This window comes from Aphis gossypii, chromosome 3 (genome assembly GCF_020184175.1).
Source record: "Aphis gossypii isolate Hap1 chromosome 3, ASM2018417v2, whole genome shotgun sequence".
In the NCBI taxonomy this organism is placed as follows: Eukaryota; Metazoa; Arthropoda; class Insecta; order Hemiptera; family Aphididae; genus Aphis; species Aphis gossypii.
In genome coordinates, this window is record NC_065532.1 from 563,849 (window position 1) to 579,036 (window position 15,188).

The 15,188-nt window shown below is 31.8% G+C and overlaps 1 protein-coding gene and 2 pseudogenes across 1 annotated transcript; 2 read left to right on the forward strand and 1 right to left on the reverse strand.

The window, feature by feature from the left end:
• The first annotated feature begins 8,149 nt into the window (after nt 1-8,149).
• Nucleotides 8,150-8,847, forward strand: LOC126550724 (uncharacterized; annotated as a pseudogene).
• A 965-nt stretch (nt 8,848-9,812) lies between these two features.
• Nucleotides 9,813-10,554, forward strand: LOC126550726 (uncharacterized; annotated as a pseudogene).
• A 167-nt stretch (nt 10,555-10,721) lies between these two features.
• LOC126550727 (uncharacterized) lies at nt 10,722-13,967 on the reverse strand. The gene is made up of 4 exons (XM_050202777.1): nt 13,877-13,967; nt 13,583-13,771; nt 11,379-11,844; nt 10,722-11,289 (listed from the first exon to the last, which is right to left on the reverse strand). Exons 1-4 carry the CDS (start codon nt 13,965-13,967, stop codon nt 10,722-10,724), a joined length of 1,314 nt encoding a protein of 437 aa, XP_050058734.1.
• Nucleotides 13,968-15,188: the final 1,221 nt, after the last annotated feature.

Here is a 15,188-nt window from a genome sequence, read left to right on the forward strand (position 1 = left end):
GGCATGGATTTTTATGTAAATACCTACATAATTTTATTGTATACAAATTTCTCAATTCTGATTTAAAATAAGCACGTTTCATTACACCCTGAATAAAATGAGACTTTTTTATTTTACATTTTTTCACATATTTCGTAAATATTTCGCTTTTTCATACCTAGGTATACAATTTTTATTTATACCTAATAAAATTATTATATTGGATTTGGGAAATTTTGATCTATCAGCTTTTGATTTACGGAGTGGTTATAAATAAGAGATAACTAATATAGTTTATTATAAGTGGGAGATTACAATTCCTAATGTAAATTTGTAATTTTTTAAAATATTTCAAGTTTTTTTAAACATATTTTGTCAAAAATTAGAACATAAATATTTATTTTTTTATTACCTAAAAATCAGCGTCCTATTGACACAAAATTGAATACATTTTAAGCTACAAAATAATTAGTAAATATTCTTAATTATTACGAATTTTTTCAATATTTAAACGTCAAACGCTATTGATATAATAGATAATATTTGAACAAAAACAATATGAAAAATAAAATTAAGTAATTAATATTTTCTATAATAATAATGCAATAACTTGTATACCTATATTATTATTTAAAAATTTTTAGATTCCTACGACACCTGAAGGCTGGTTAGTTATTGCAAAGGGGTATGTCGGGTATGAAGATCGTTGGAATTTTTCTCATTGCTTAGGCGCAATGGACGGAAAACATGTAGTCTTACAAGCTCCATTTCATTTTGGAACCGAGGATTATAATTACAAAGGATATTTTAGTATTGTATTATTTGCACTCGTCGATTCCAACTATAACTTTATATACGTAAATTCCGGATGTCTGGGTAGAATTTCAGATAATGGAGTTTTCAAAAATTGTGAGTTAAATAAAAAAATGGAAAACCATTCATTGAATATACCAACCCCAATACCATTACCGGGAAGAGAAAAACCCGTGTACTATTTTGTACTTGGCGATGGGGCATTTTCGCTAAATGAACATGTAATGAAAGTGTATTCTGGTGTACATCCCAAAGGTTCAGTCAAAAGAAATTTCAATTATCGTTTATGCAGGGCCCGCTGTGTAGTAGAAAACGTTTTTGGAATTTCATCTTCGGTATTTCGTATTTTACGTAAGCCTATGCTATTAGAACCCGAAAAAGCAGAGATTGTTGTGATGGCTGTAGCACGCCTCCATAACTTTTTACGGAAAAGTATAAATTCGGTGAACATTTATACTCCGAGTGGAACATTTTACAGAGAAGTTGGTGGACAGATAACTGCAAGAAATTGGAGATCGGAAAACAATAATATTACTTCTTTATTACCTATCCGGAATATGCCTCGTAGATCGCCGTTGGATATAAAAAAAGTTCGAAATGAAATTGCAGATTATTTTGTAAATGAAGGGGCGGTTTCATAGCAAAACGACTATGCATAATTTAATTTTTTTTTTTATTGGTACCTACTTCTTATTTAAAAAATTATTATTATTAAGCTATTGCATAGCTTTTATCGCAGGCGTGGTGACTGAAAATATATTTTTCGTAACGAAAAAGCGTGACCGTTACCCGTTAATTGTTACCATGGTTACCGAAAATAAAAATAATAATAATAATAATCGTTATCATTTATTTATTATTTTAGTTTAATATTATTCACTGTTATCTACCAACAAAACAAATGCATTTTGTCAAATCTTGAGATATGCGGTGTTGCAGTTTCAGCGACGATATACAGTATAATAATAAAAATAATATAATAATATAATAATATTATATTATATTATTATTATTATTTTTTTTATTACCTAAAAATCAGCGTCCTATTGACACAAAATTGAATACATTTTAAGCTACAAAATAATTAGTAAATATTCTTAATTATTACGAATTTTTTCAATATTTAAACGTCAAACGCTATTGATATAATAGATAATATTTGAACAAAAACAATATGAAAAATAAAATTTAAGTAATTAATATTTTCTATAATAATAATGCAATAACTTGTATACCTATATTATTATTTAAAAATTTTTAGATTCCTACGACACCTGAAGGCTGGTTAGTTATTGCAAAGGGGTATGTCGGGTATGAAGATCGTTGGAATTTTTCTCATTGCTTAGGCGCAATGGACGGAAAACATGTAGTCTTACAAGCTCCATTTCATTTTGGAACCGAGGATTATAATTACAAAGGATATTTTAGTATTGTATTATTTGCACTCGTCGATTCCAACTATAACTTTATATACGTAAATTCCGGATGTCTGGGTAGAATTTCAGATAATGGAGTTTTCAAAAATTGTGAGTTAAATAAAAAAATGGAAAACCATTCATTGAATATACCAACCCCAATACCATTACCGGGAAGAGAAAAACCCGTGTACTATTTTGTACTTGGCGATGGGGCATTTTCGCTAAATGAACATGTAATGAAAGTGTATTCTGGTGTACATCCCAAAGGTTCAGTCAAAAGAAATTTCAATTATCGTTTATGCAGGGCCCGCTGTGTAGTAGAAAACGTTTTTGGAATTTCATCTTCGGTATTTCGTATTTTACGTAAGCCTATGCTATTAGAACCCGAAAAAGCAGAGATTGTTGTGATGGCTGTAGCACGCCTCCATAACTTTTTACGGAAAAGTATAAATTCGGTGAACATTTATACTCCGAGTGGAACATTTTACAGAGAAGTTGGTGGACAGATAACTGCAAGAAATTGGAGATCGGAAAACAATAATATTACTTCTTTATTACCTATCCGGAATATGCCTCGTAGATCGCCGTTGGATATAAAAAAAGTTCGAAATGAAATTGCAGATTATTTTGTAAATGAAGGGGCGGTTTCATAGCAAAACGACTATGCATAATTTAATTTTTTTTTTTATTGGTACCTACTTCTTATTTAAAAAATTATTATTATTAAGCTATTGCATAGCTTTTATCGCAGGCGTGGTGACTGAAAATATATTTTTCGTAACGAAAAAGCGTGACCGTTACCCGTTAATTGTTACCATGGTTACCGAAAATAAAAATAATAATAATAATAATCGTTATCATTTATTTATTATTTTAGTTTAATATTATTCACTGTTATCTACCAACAAAACAAATGCATTTTGTCAAATCTTGAGATATGCGGTGTTGCAGTTTCAGCGACGATATACAGTATAATAATAAAAATAATATAATAATATAATAATATTATATTATATTATTATTATTATTTTTTTTATTAAATTTTATTAACTTCTTATTTCGTGTTAATATGTAATACTGCAATAGCTTTATCGCGGCAGTCCCCGAGTGCCACTTGACTTTATTTTATTATTTTAATACATACATTACTATCATACATATAATAAACATAATACATTCAACTCGTGTTTAACATTGTATTAAATTTTCAACATTTTTTGGGTAGCTAATTTTTTTATTGACATTTCAAAAAAAAAAAAAACATAGGTAGTAAAATCAATACATTAGGTGATTACTCCGTTCAAAATCTAAAATAATGTTATAAGTGCTAGGGCTCGGATGTTTATGAAATTGTATATTTTTTTCTATTTATCCAATTTATTGCTAACCTGGATACAAATTTGATTCGTGTTCTACCGAATAAAATAATGATATTTTTATTTTGCATATTTTTGCATATTTAGTGGTTTTGTATTTTAAATGCATAATTTTGGATTTTAAGAATATAAATGCATATTTCAAAACAATTTGACGTAAAATATAAATAATGTTCCTTATTAGGTATTTTTATATTATGCATGTCTGGAATATTTATTAGATAACGATTTAATAATAGAATTTCGTATACACTTCTTGCCGTGAGTATGTGGTGACGACCGGGCGACGTATTGGTACGATTTTCATCGCCGTGTTTCCCGGTCGGTCGTTAATTTATATTTTTCCGCGGTAAATTTTACTTTTATATTTTAAAAATGCCGAAATGTAAATCGTCTTGTTCAATTCGTCTTTAAAGTTTTGTTGAAGAGTTTGGAAACGATGTTTTTTCTACTGATGGAACTGTTTTGTATTGTTGCGTGCCAGTATCAGATTTAAATCCAGATGGTTATTTTGAACGAAAGTTAAACTCAATAACGAAATATGTCTTTATTGCATATAAATTAAATACCTGTAACAAATAAAATAAGTGGCTGAGTGTCGTGAAAGTGCTCAGTTAGGTTAGGTTAGGTTAGGTTAGGTTAGTTAGGCTCCCTTATATATTGTGGTGCGTCTCTTGTTTACGTCGAGTTGTCGCCTTCTGGGTGAAACCAGGTGTCCTTGTAGTTGTTGTTGCAAATTCGTACACGAATTTAAGAATGTGCAATAAATGTGCAATAACATCTCAAATGCATCATTAGTGCACTATAATTATTGGTGCGCTTACTATCCCGACACGTGTCATGGTCATACTAACTTAGCCTTGATATAGATATCTATATCTCTTATAGATATCTCATAGCCCATAATAGTATTGTAAAGTGTGTGAAATTAAAGTTGGATCTGAACGTCGTTTTACCGTCGAACAAAACACTTGAAGACAGCCAAACATATTCGCACAGCTGATCGACAGAAACAAACTCAGTCACAACAACTAATTTCCAATGTGGTAGGTAAAAAATCATTTTACATGGATATGTGTAGAGTGTTTCTAGGAGCCAATATTCCTTTCCACAAGGTGAATAATAAAATATTTCGTAATTTTTTAACAAAATATACAGGTAAAGAAATATCAGAAGAGTTAACTTTACGCAAAAATTATTTTACTGATTATTATGAAGAAACAATTAAAAAAATTAGGAATGATGTCGTTGGCAAAAAAATATTTGTTTCTATAGACGAAACAACAGATTGCGAAGGGCCGCTACGTAGCAAACGTGATTATTGGTATTCTTGATAAAAATACGCCGGGTAAATTGTATTTATTGAACTCTGAAGAGTTAGATAAAGCAAATTACTCCACAATTAGTAAAGTTTTTGATCAATCGTTGTTTCTCTTATGGCCAGAAGATATTCGTCACGATGATGTTCTTTTATTTGTTACTGATGCCGCCCCCTATATGATTAAAGCTGCCAATTCGTTAAAAGTGCTTTATTCAAAAATGGTGCACGTCACCTGTCTTGCACATGCACATCATAGAGTAGCGGAAACAATTCGTGGAAAATTCAATAATGTGAACGGACTTCGTAATAATGTCAAACGTTAAAAAAGTATTTTTGAAAGCACCATCACGTTTAGAGATTTTTAACAGAAGCTTCTGGTATTCCTCTACCTCCTGTGCCTATAATAACACGTTGGGGAACATGGTTAGAGGCGGTTTACTACTATGATAATTTTACAACTATACAAAATTTATTTTCAAAATTAAACCCAGATGATGCAGTTTCAATCGAAAAAAAGTATTAGCATTATGGCTGAACCAAATTTAGGTCCAAACTTAACATTCATTCAGTCCAACTTTAGATGTTTACCAGTCAACATAACTAAATTAGAATCATCTGGATTAACTTTGTTTGAATCAAGTAATGTTGTCAATAATACTAGAGAAACCCTCAAAATGGATAATGGAAAAGTGGGAAAAGAAATTTACGACAAATTTCAGAACGTAATTGAAAGAATGCTGGGTTTAAAATTTTGGTACAAATTTCTAAAATACATTCTGGTGAAGTTGATACTATGGAAGGAATAGAACAAGATTTGAAGGTTGAGGATCTTGCATTCTTCAAGTATGCTCAAATAACGTCGGTAGATGTAGAATGAAGTTTTTCACGTTACAACAATTTATTTTCCGATAACAGACGCAGCTACAAGTTTGATCAAATTAAAAAAACTATTGTATCACAGTGTAACGCTAATAATTTAATTGTGTAATAAAATGAATTATTTTTTAATTATCATGTAAGTTATTTAAATAATCACTAATACAAGTTAAATATTTATAGAATTATAATTAATTTTTTGTACATATTTTCGTGTTTATTTAGCTAAAAATGCATATTTTATGATTTTTAGTGCATAAATTGATTGCATATTTAGTATTTTTTTGGTGCATATATGCATACATATTATATTAATTTTAAATGCATAAACATCCGAGCCCTAAGTCTTATAACATTTTTAATTTTTACTTACCGTGTTTAATGTAGTTCGTGGATTGTCCTTATCCATAATTAATTCCAAACTTTTGAAGACAAACCATGAGCTTACATAAACTTCATCCGTTCCTTACATAAAATAATAAAAATATACCTATTATAAATTGTTTTTGAAATATGTTAGTAAATAAGTGAATTTGTAATATTATAATTTATAAATAATGCGTATACTATAATATATAATGTGCTATTTGTAGTCTTGTAGATACGAATACTAAACTATCTAATTTATTAAAATAGAGTCATAACAATGATATTGACTTTAACACAAAAGGACGAAGTGACCATTCCAGTTGTTGTATTTTCTTATTTCAGAGACAGTTCACGAGGGCAGGTTCATACGTACCTATTATATTTCCAGTGTATCTATTTATAGCTAATAACAGTCTTAGTAAGAATACGTATTGACATACTTGGTGTAATTTGTATTTAAAATAAAATACTTAATTTTAAAAATATTCAAAATACTTGAAATAAATACTGTTTTTTTTAGTTGAATACATTTTATATTGAAATATTTATGCATAATTCGAAAATAGATAGGTAGGTTCTGTGTTATGCTTATTTGACGAAACCTAATTTATAATAATTTATAAGTTACAACCATTATAAAAAAATATTTTATAAACAAAATTTAAATAGTATTCGAATACTTAGCAAGACTGGTCACTGGACACAGTGGGCACCGGTTAATAATATTATATTTAAAAAAAATTTAAAATTGTTATATAAATTATTTATAATTACCTGAGCCAGTTCTCTGGCTATTTTTCACCCTTGCTTTTTCTCGCCGAAATGATGCATTAAGGCTGATCATTTTTTTTTGCATTCATCAGTTGTGGTCTTCATTTGTTAAGCCAAATCTTTCCACGCATCCGATTTTGCTAGTTTATTATAATATTTTGAGTCCTTTGGAAACTATAAAACGGTTTTATTTTTGTAGCACTCAATGAGTTCCAATACCTTCTCATTGTCCCACTCCATTTTTTAAAAGAAAATTATGAAAAAATTCAAAAAGAAAAACTTTACTGAAAACAGCTCTGCAGAGGTAAGCGATCAGGGCGATTCGATGCGAGCAACTGGTTTACCGTACACACTAGCGTCGAGTAGTAATGTAATATCCCTTTGATGTTCGTCAAAATACCGACGCTAGGGTGGATCGATGACTTCGCGAGCCGAGCACTCACGAATGATACAGTAACACCGCACACACTTAAGCATTACAGTTACATTAAGGCGTTACATTACACCTAAATGCTCCGGTGTGTACCCGCCTTTACATTCGACTTGATTTCGGATTTTTTAACATATAATTTGAATAATAACTCAATAAATTGTCTTATACTCCGATTGCTTGAACGTATACCAAAATAAAGTAAAACCAAAAATGACGTAAAAACACTTTATTCGAACGCGACGTCTAGTGGTGAACGAGTCACATGATCACCACCACTGACCCCAGTGCTGCCTTATATATTAAATTTACAATCAAGTTACTATCGATTGTTCTACATATTATATTATTTTATAATTACATTTTTCTCTTACTATATTAATTTACAGTTCATACACCAGTAGTAACTGGGTCCCTGGGGGGCCACCACCGCCACCGCCACCGCCACCCCCGCGACTACCACTCACCCAAGGTACCGCCACCCGTACCACCACTCGCTACCCATCCATGGTTAGCGCCGCCGTCACACCACCTCCAGCCCTGCCATAGATGCTGCAACCGGACACTGCTCAGCCGTTATCTCGTAGTACACATTATCTTTATACCTATATCTATACATCTATATACGTACAAAATATATGCCCCACCACTAATCCCCACTACCAGTTCACACCTAACTTCCAGAACTCCCCCACCATTCATAATAATAATAATAATAATATTAATAATATTAATGACGATTAATAATTAAGCACTAATATTCAGTCATAGTTTTGTTTTACAGTGTCAAGTTGTAAATCTCTGTTTAACTTTATCAGTATTAATATGGCAGGGCCAATAAGTGAAATGAACCGTTTGTATAAATATGTTGCACCTTCATCGCCGTCCGAACTCATCGATTGTAGTAATTTCACAATTGACTTTGAAAATCGCAAGTTTTAAACATCGGATTCGATCCAAAAGATAAATTTAATATTGTGCTGCGAATAATTACACCGGCACGGTATGTAAATATTTCTCCAGACTTCTTGAAGCGTATTTATTCAATCATGGGTAATATTTTATCCCACATTCTCGATCCTGCTGTGAAATATAAAAAATTCACTTTTTTGGAATGTGAATCGGTTTTGATCACAAGTATGGTATATAGGGGAGAGCATGTATTAGTCGTAGAGTCTAAAGAAACAAGCGGATGTAGAATTTTATTGAATAGAAGAGATCTTATGACAATTCAAGATTTAGAGTGGATGATTTTTGAAACCGTATCAAGAAAAATCAATATCGTAAGACCTAATATTTTAAATCAACTCGAACAAATATCCGAATACTTTAAAACAGATTTTAATATTGATAAATCCGCTACACTCGATGAAGTTATCAATAATCAGAGGAATTCATATTGAATTAATCGCGAAACATATACAAAAGAACAAACAGAGTTTTTTAACCCAAATAATATTATTCGCAACTGAACAGCTTGCAATCATTGGATGACAAATCGAGAAATTCGTTAAAAGTAAGAATATATTTTGAAATTATTAATAAAATATTTAACATATGCATTAAATTAGACAGTTTGATGCACCGGCAGAATTTATTTCACCAACCAAGAGAAATGAGATGCACGATGCTGAGGAATTAAAGGTGAACATATTGTACATATTTTATTACGATTACTGATTTTTGTTAATTTTAGTTTTATTCTGAAACCTTTGATGTGGAAATGCTACAACCTTCACCACCAAGATACTCAAGTATGTCTCCGTTGATGAAATATAATGAAAGATCCTTCACAGTCACGAGTAACTATAAATGAAACCAATAAATATTCAAGTACTAAATTTTATTTATTCTTAGGGTGCTGACGAGGAAAGGGGATTCAGAGAATATTTAGTAACAAATTCGATGAATCCATTAGAGGCAGCATGGGCTCCGATTCGGAAAACTATACCAAGGACGATACACGTATGTCGTATATATATATAATTTTTGTGAGAAAAAAAAATAATTATTATTAATTTTATAGGCTGTCGATGAAAATGATGGTCCTACGTATTTTAACAGACCATAATCCCCCACCATCTCTTTCCCCGACTTCATAGATGGCAAGTCAGCAGAACAATCTACTCACTCCAATACAAAAGTCTTTTTATATAATATTAATAAAATCTTGTTAATGATAATAATAATAATAAAATATTTCTTATATCATAATATTTGTTATTCAATACGTTATCAATACCCAGACTATGTTTCCTTCCATAACCCTGTTTTATATCATATGAGTTTTTACTCCCACCCTGACTTAAGAGTAGGGATTCGTCCCCGCTCTAAACAAGCGCTCGATAGCACTGCATAAAAGGATGACACGACCATATGACAAGTCAGTCGTAACCCGCTCTTCAAGTTAACAAGTAACATTAGTAACAATTTCTGCGTTTAACCTTCAGTGTTACATAATGGCTAATAATCTGATCGATTGTAACACATTCTTTATTGATAGCAATGTTTATTTACATATTGGCTTAGATCCGGAACTTTTGTTTAATTGTGTTGTTTGTATTACAAGTAACTCTCAGTGCGTGAAAATGAGTGTTGAATTGTTTCAATCCATAAATACACTTCTTAACAACGTAAACTTTAGACTTCCATCGCACTTACTGTTAAAGGAGTTTAAATTGATGTCAATAGAGGAATTCAACGGTGTCAACATTCTGTCAATCAATTCTTGCAGCAAGACCAGAATGTGCAGTTGACTAAGGAGAATGTTAAAAAGATTTTACAATTGAGCGATGCCATGGAAGAAGTTATTCAGATGAAAAATATGTATGTTCGGTCCGCTTCATTGCTTCAGCCTGTAAGATTTCAATGTTTCTGGGGAAAGAAATGCCGTTACCCAAAGATACAAAAATAAGCGATGTTGAGGATTATCTGGAGCACATTGAGGTCAAGAAATTGAAAGAACGTATTTCAGTCCAAGGTACTTGCTTAATAGCAGATTTAAAGATTAAAGCACTCAAACAATTGGCAAGGGGCTGGTTATCTTCTTCACAAACCGAACTGAGGTAATACTAATATATTTTACATAATGTTGTATACTTAAACAACATTTTTTTTTTTTTAGCTGAAGTCAACAGACCGAGGACAAGAGCATTTGTAGCGCGTGAAAGGGCAAAGGCAAGCCGTAGATTAAGTATTTGAAATAATTTATTATGTAATATTTTATTGTAATACAATCAGAAAAAAAAATGTTTATAATTATATTTTAATATGGCGAATAATTAAATAACATCATAATTTTTTTTTTAAAAAAAAAGTTTTTTATTTTTACAAACTATTTACAATTTCCTTACATCACCATTAACGGGTTATAAGTTATAATTTGATCGTGTAAAATGAGACAATAAGCTGCGGTTTTTTGCTGGAATGGCCTTGTCTGTTTCGAATTCAATTCGTAAATCTACAGTCGATGATTTTACGTTGTCATTCTGTCGTGATAAATCCACGACTACGATTGGTACAAATTGTTGAAAAATTTTTTTAGGAAGTAAAGGGTCACTATACTCTCTCTCGTAGTACGATTTCTGGAATTCAGCATATGCCTTGTACAATATAGCAGTAACATTGTTTGTGAAATCTGCACGAAAATCTTCATATGGATATACTTCAGAGTTTAAATGTACTTTTAGGTTTTTCAAATAGCAGTGATCGAATCGTCCTGATGGATTAAATAAATTATTTTTTCGATCGTTTTGAAGTCCGATTAATGCAAATCTAGGTTTCTCCAACAAACTGCTTGATTTTACCGTCCACGAATGAGAAGTGTTCTGAGGGAGAACTGGATACTCGCACAAGTCCCAATTTCTGAACGCACACGCAACTGGTTTACGAGAGTCTAATACTTTTAACAGTTTTATTTTTTCTTTATCACTAACTCTGATGATGGGCATCTTCCAGATAATTTTATTATTTATTCAATGGCTACTTTTTTAAGTTTTTCATTAGGAGTTGTCGTCAAAACATACAACGCATCAAAATCTGTAGATGATCTGTTTAAAATTATTTGTTGATTACAGTTGAGTAGTATTTTTTTATAATCTTCACAAAATCCAAACAAGTGTTTGAGCGGGATACAACCAGCGAATTTGTTATTTAACATGAAATGTTTATTTTCACTGGCATCCATATCTACGTCCCAAGCAGCATTTTGTAGATTGTTCAATTCACTCGGAGTGTGCGAGCAAAAACCTTTAAGACTCGAAGATATTCCAGGAGATTTTAATTTTTGTATTTCCACTCCGTTAATTTCATATCGGATTTCAGAAAATAAAAATGCTAAGCCATTATTTGTAAAGTTGAATTCACCCTTCTCTGCTGTAATATCTGCAGGTATATTTAATTTACCTTCAATGTAAAGATAGCTCTCGCAAGGCAAAGTGTAAGCGTCCATATTTTGAATAGATATTCTAATTTCATCGTTATTGGATAAAGCTGTAGTCGAATACGGAAGGAAAGAGTGGTACTGCATTGAGTTATTTTGCAATCTTCTTCATATCCGCCAGCTACGTCCAAATACATTTCATCCATGATTATAGAACTTTTAAAGAGCGTAGAAATGATAGATTGTTTTTGGTTAGTTTCTTTACAATCGGTGTACGTCTTGACGTATTAATCTTGCTAGTAGAACTATTGATTTTTTTGATAACATTTCTTTTTATATAACTGTTGAACTTAATAGCCATCTTTATGTTTAATTTGTAAACGAATTGTGATTGGCTCCCCTCTTAAATTGATTAAGTTATTATCTTGATCTCTTAGCACTATATTTACTTTACTTATAGACGTGGAATTAAGCCGGTAGAAAACTAAATGTTTTGGAACTTCAATGATTTTATGTCCAGGCGGCGAAGAAGGGAAAAACTCGTGTATCGTCTGGCTCGGTATACCATTACTGAATGAACCAGAAATTAGATTGCAATCTATTTTTATACAGTTAACTTTCATTATGTTAACTATCCGTTCAGATTCATGCTTTGTGTTTTCAGAGTAAACTTTATTTTCAAAACCTAATATTTTGGATATATTATGTTCAATCGTGAAATCAATATCATGTCATTGAACATTTTAATGTGCTGCTATCAGCCTTGAGTTGAAACAAAGTAACATGATTTGGTAAGAGTTTTTGAATCGTTGACTCCAAATTAATTATTTCATATGATCCCGTTGGTATAGTTACATTTACACATTTGCCGAGCGAATTGCGAAATCCTATCGTATTACAATCCGGTTCTATGTTTGGTATAGAATTATGTGTTTTGCAGACTTAAAAGACACAGCTGCGATGTATTTTTTACTTCTAACGGTGGAAAAATCACATGACATTTCACTGGAATTACCATTTAATGTTATCGTGTACATGATAAAAATTTCAAACACAAATGCCCGCAATTAATGTGTTATAACGTTGATGCCTAGTGTAATTATACTGTATGTTACATCCACTGAGGTACGACTGTAGTTCTAGTGGAGGCGGTAGATTACCAAAACTGTCGTAGTATGTAACTTGTTTTCCAATTTTTTTTATACGCTACCCAATGAGTTCCTGTACTTTTTTCAATGTCCAAATTGATAACCGCTGATTCTTTATGCTTTGGTCGTGGAGGTAACCTATCTCTAGAAAACACTCCGATGAAATGAGGTATTTTCATTATGCGCGCATGTTTTATAATTTCGTAATCATACAGCGCTCTTTTGGGTAACGTAGAAATTAGTTTTTTTGCCGTTTTGGAGTTTTCTTTAAAGATTTACGGGTACCCTTTCTTTTATACGAACCAACCTCCGTGTGGAGCGAGATATAGTCCTTTTCCTTTCTCTATTTTATACGTGCCGCCTTTATTAGGTGCGAGATATAATCCTCTGCCCAAATGCGAAGGTTCATTTCTATTAATTCACTAACGGTTTTTACAACGTTAGCAATGCCACCTGTTTAGCGCTCCGAGTGCAGATAAGCCAGCAAAAATTGGTATCAACGGTAACATACCACCAGTTTTCGGTATAGGTATGACACGAGGTACTCGAGATTTCTTGCCGTTTTTACGGAATATTTTTTTAGCTGCCGCAACACATTTTTTTGTTAATTTCATCAGGTTTTTTTCATTAATATTTTTTTTGAGTATATTTTTAGCCGCCTTTATTGCAGCTTTGAATCCACATCCTGCACCAATTTTACGTTTTGCCTTCATGCCCGTTGTGACTAACCACGCTGCAGCCTTTTCTTTTAAATTTGAGTCTTTTGACTTGAATCTATTCCAAGTCCTATTTTCTAATATATAATCTGCTTTTTGACGATCTGTCAAAGATTTGCTGTGATCATAAGCGATATCGTGTTCTTTACACGCCGAATCTAAAGGATTGATACCTTTATCACCACGATCCAACCGTTTTCTCAATTTTGTCCCCGGACCGCAGTACAAGTGATATTGTTAGTTTATGTGTGTGTGTGTGTGGTAGAGTTTATAATTACCTGGTAAATGAAGTTCAAGTGGTAATTTATTTATAAGAGTGTTAATTATACCTCCGCCTTTATTCTTGTTGTTTCCTCGAACGGGTGACATCGTGTAATGGTCAGATTACAAAGATTACACAGCTATTTATACATAATCATTATATTATAATGAAGTTTGTCGATCAACAAATAAAACTTACAGTGGAAAATATCGACCCACCTACGACTCGTGAATCAAGACATGGAGCGCTTTTACCAAATACCTGTCGTGCTTTAGTTGTTGGTCCTTCTGGATGTGGTAAAACGAATTTATTTATGCCTTATTGACTAATATCAATGGTATAACGATTTCATAACGTTTATATATACTCTAAACACTCGATCAACCTAAATATAAAATGCTTTGTAAAATTTTAAAAGATGTGGACGGAGTACAGTTATTCACTTTTCATGAAAACGATGAGGTTATCCCTCCAGAAAAAGCATTACCAGATTCTGTCTTTATATTTGACGATATTTTATGTGAAAATCAAATATTGTACGTTCTTACTACACGCGCTGTAGACATAACAACATTGATGTGTTCTATCTGGCGCAATCATTCGCACGCATACCAAAACAACTTATTCGAGATAATAGCAACATGATAATATTATTCAAGCAAGATGAGACTAATTAAAACACGTTTACATGGAACACTGCTCTGGTGATATGAATTATCCCGAGTTTAAAGAGTTTTGTACTTTGTGTTGGAGTAAGGGGAGATTCAATTTCGTCGTAATAAGTAAGGACTGTGAACGTGACAACGGACGATATCGACACGGTTTTGACACGTTTGTCGTTATATAAAACACTATAGTACGATATAACCATGGAAGACGATAGTACAGTGTTGAACGAATTATTTATTGCTAAGGAAAACATTAAACGTAAATTTGAAGCATTAAAAGAGGTGATGCCGACATTCAATCTTATGTATCACAAACATTTAAACCAATAATCGAGCCTCTGAACAAATTGCATAACCAATCGCCAACACCACAAACTTCCGAAGCAGGTAATGATAATGACATTTCGAATGCAATTGAAGATTTAGCTACCGATAATCGGACGGGAACTTACCGGTCATTAGAAGAATGTGAGAAGATAAAATATATGGTCCAAGAAAAAAATCTGATGGTGTTATTAAATTAGGTCATGAAGAAGTAAATTTAAAAACAATGAAATATTTATCAATGATTCATCTTATCAGCTAACACCGGGGCTTGTTGAGTTATTGTTTTCTAGATATCCAATGCAATATACTGATAGTGATTTAATACATATAAAT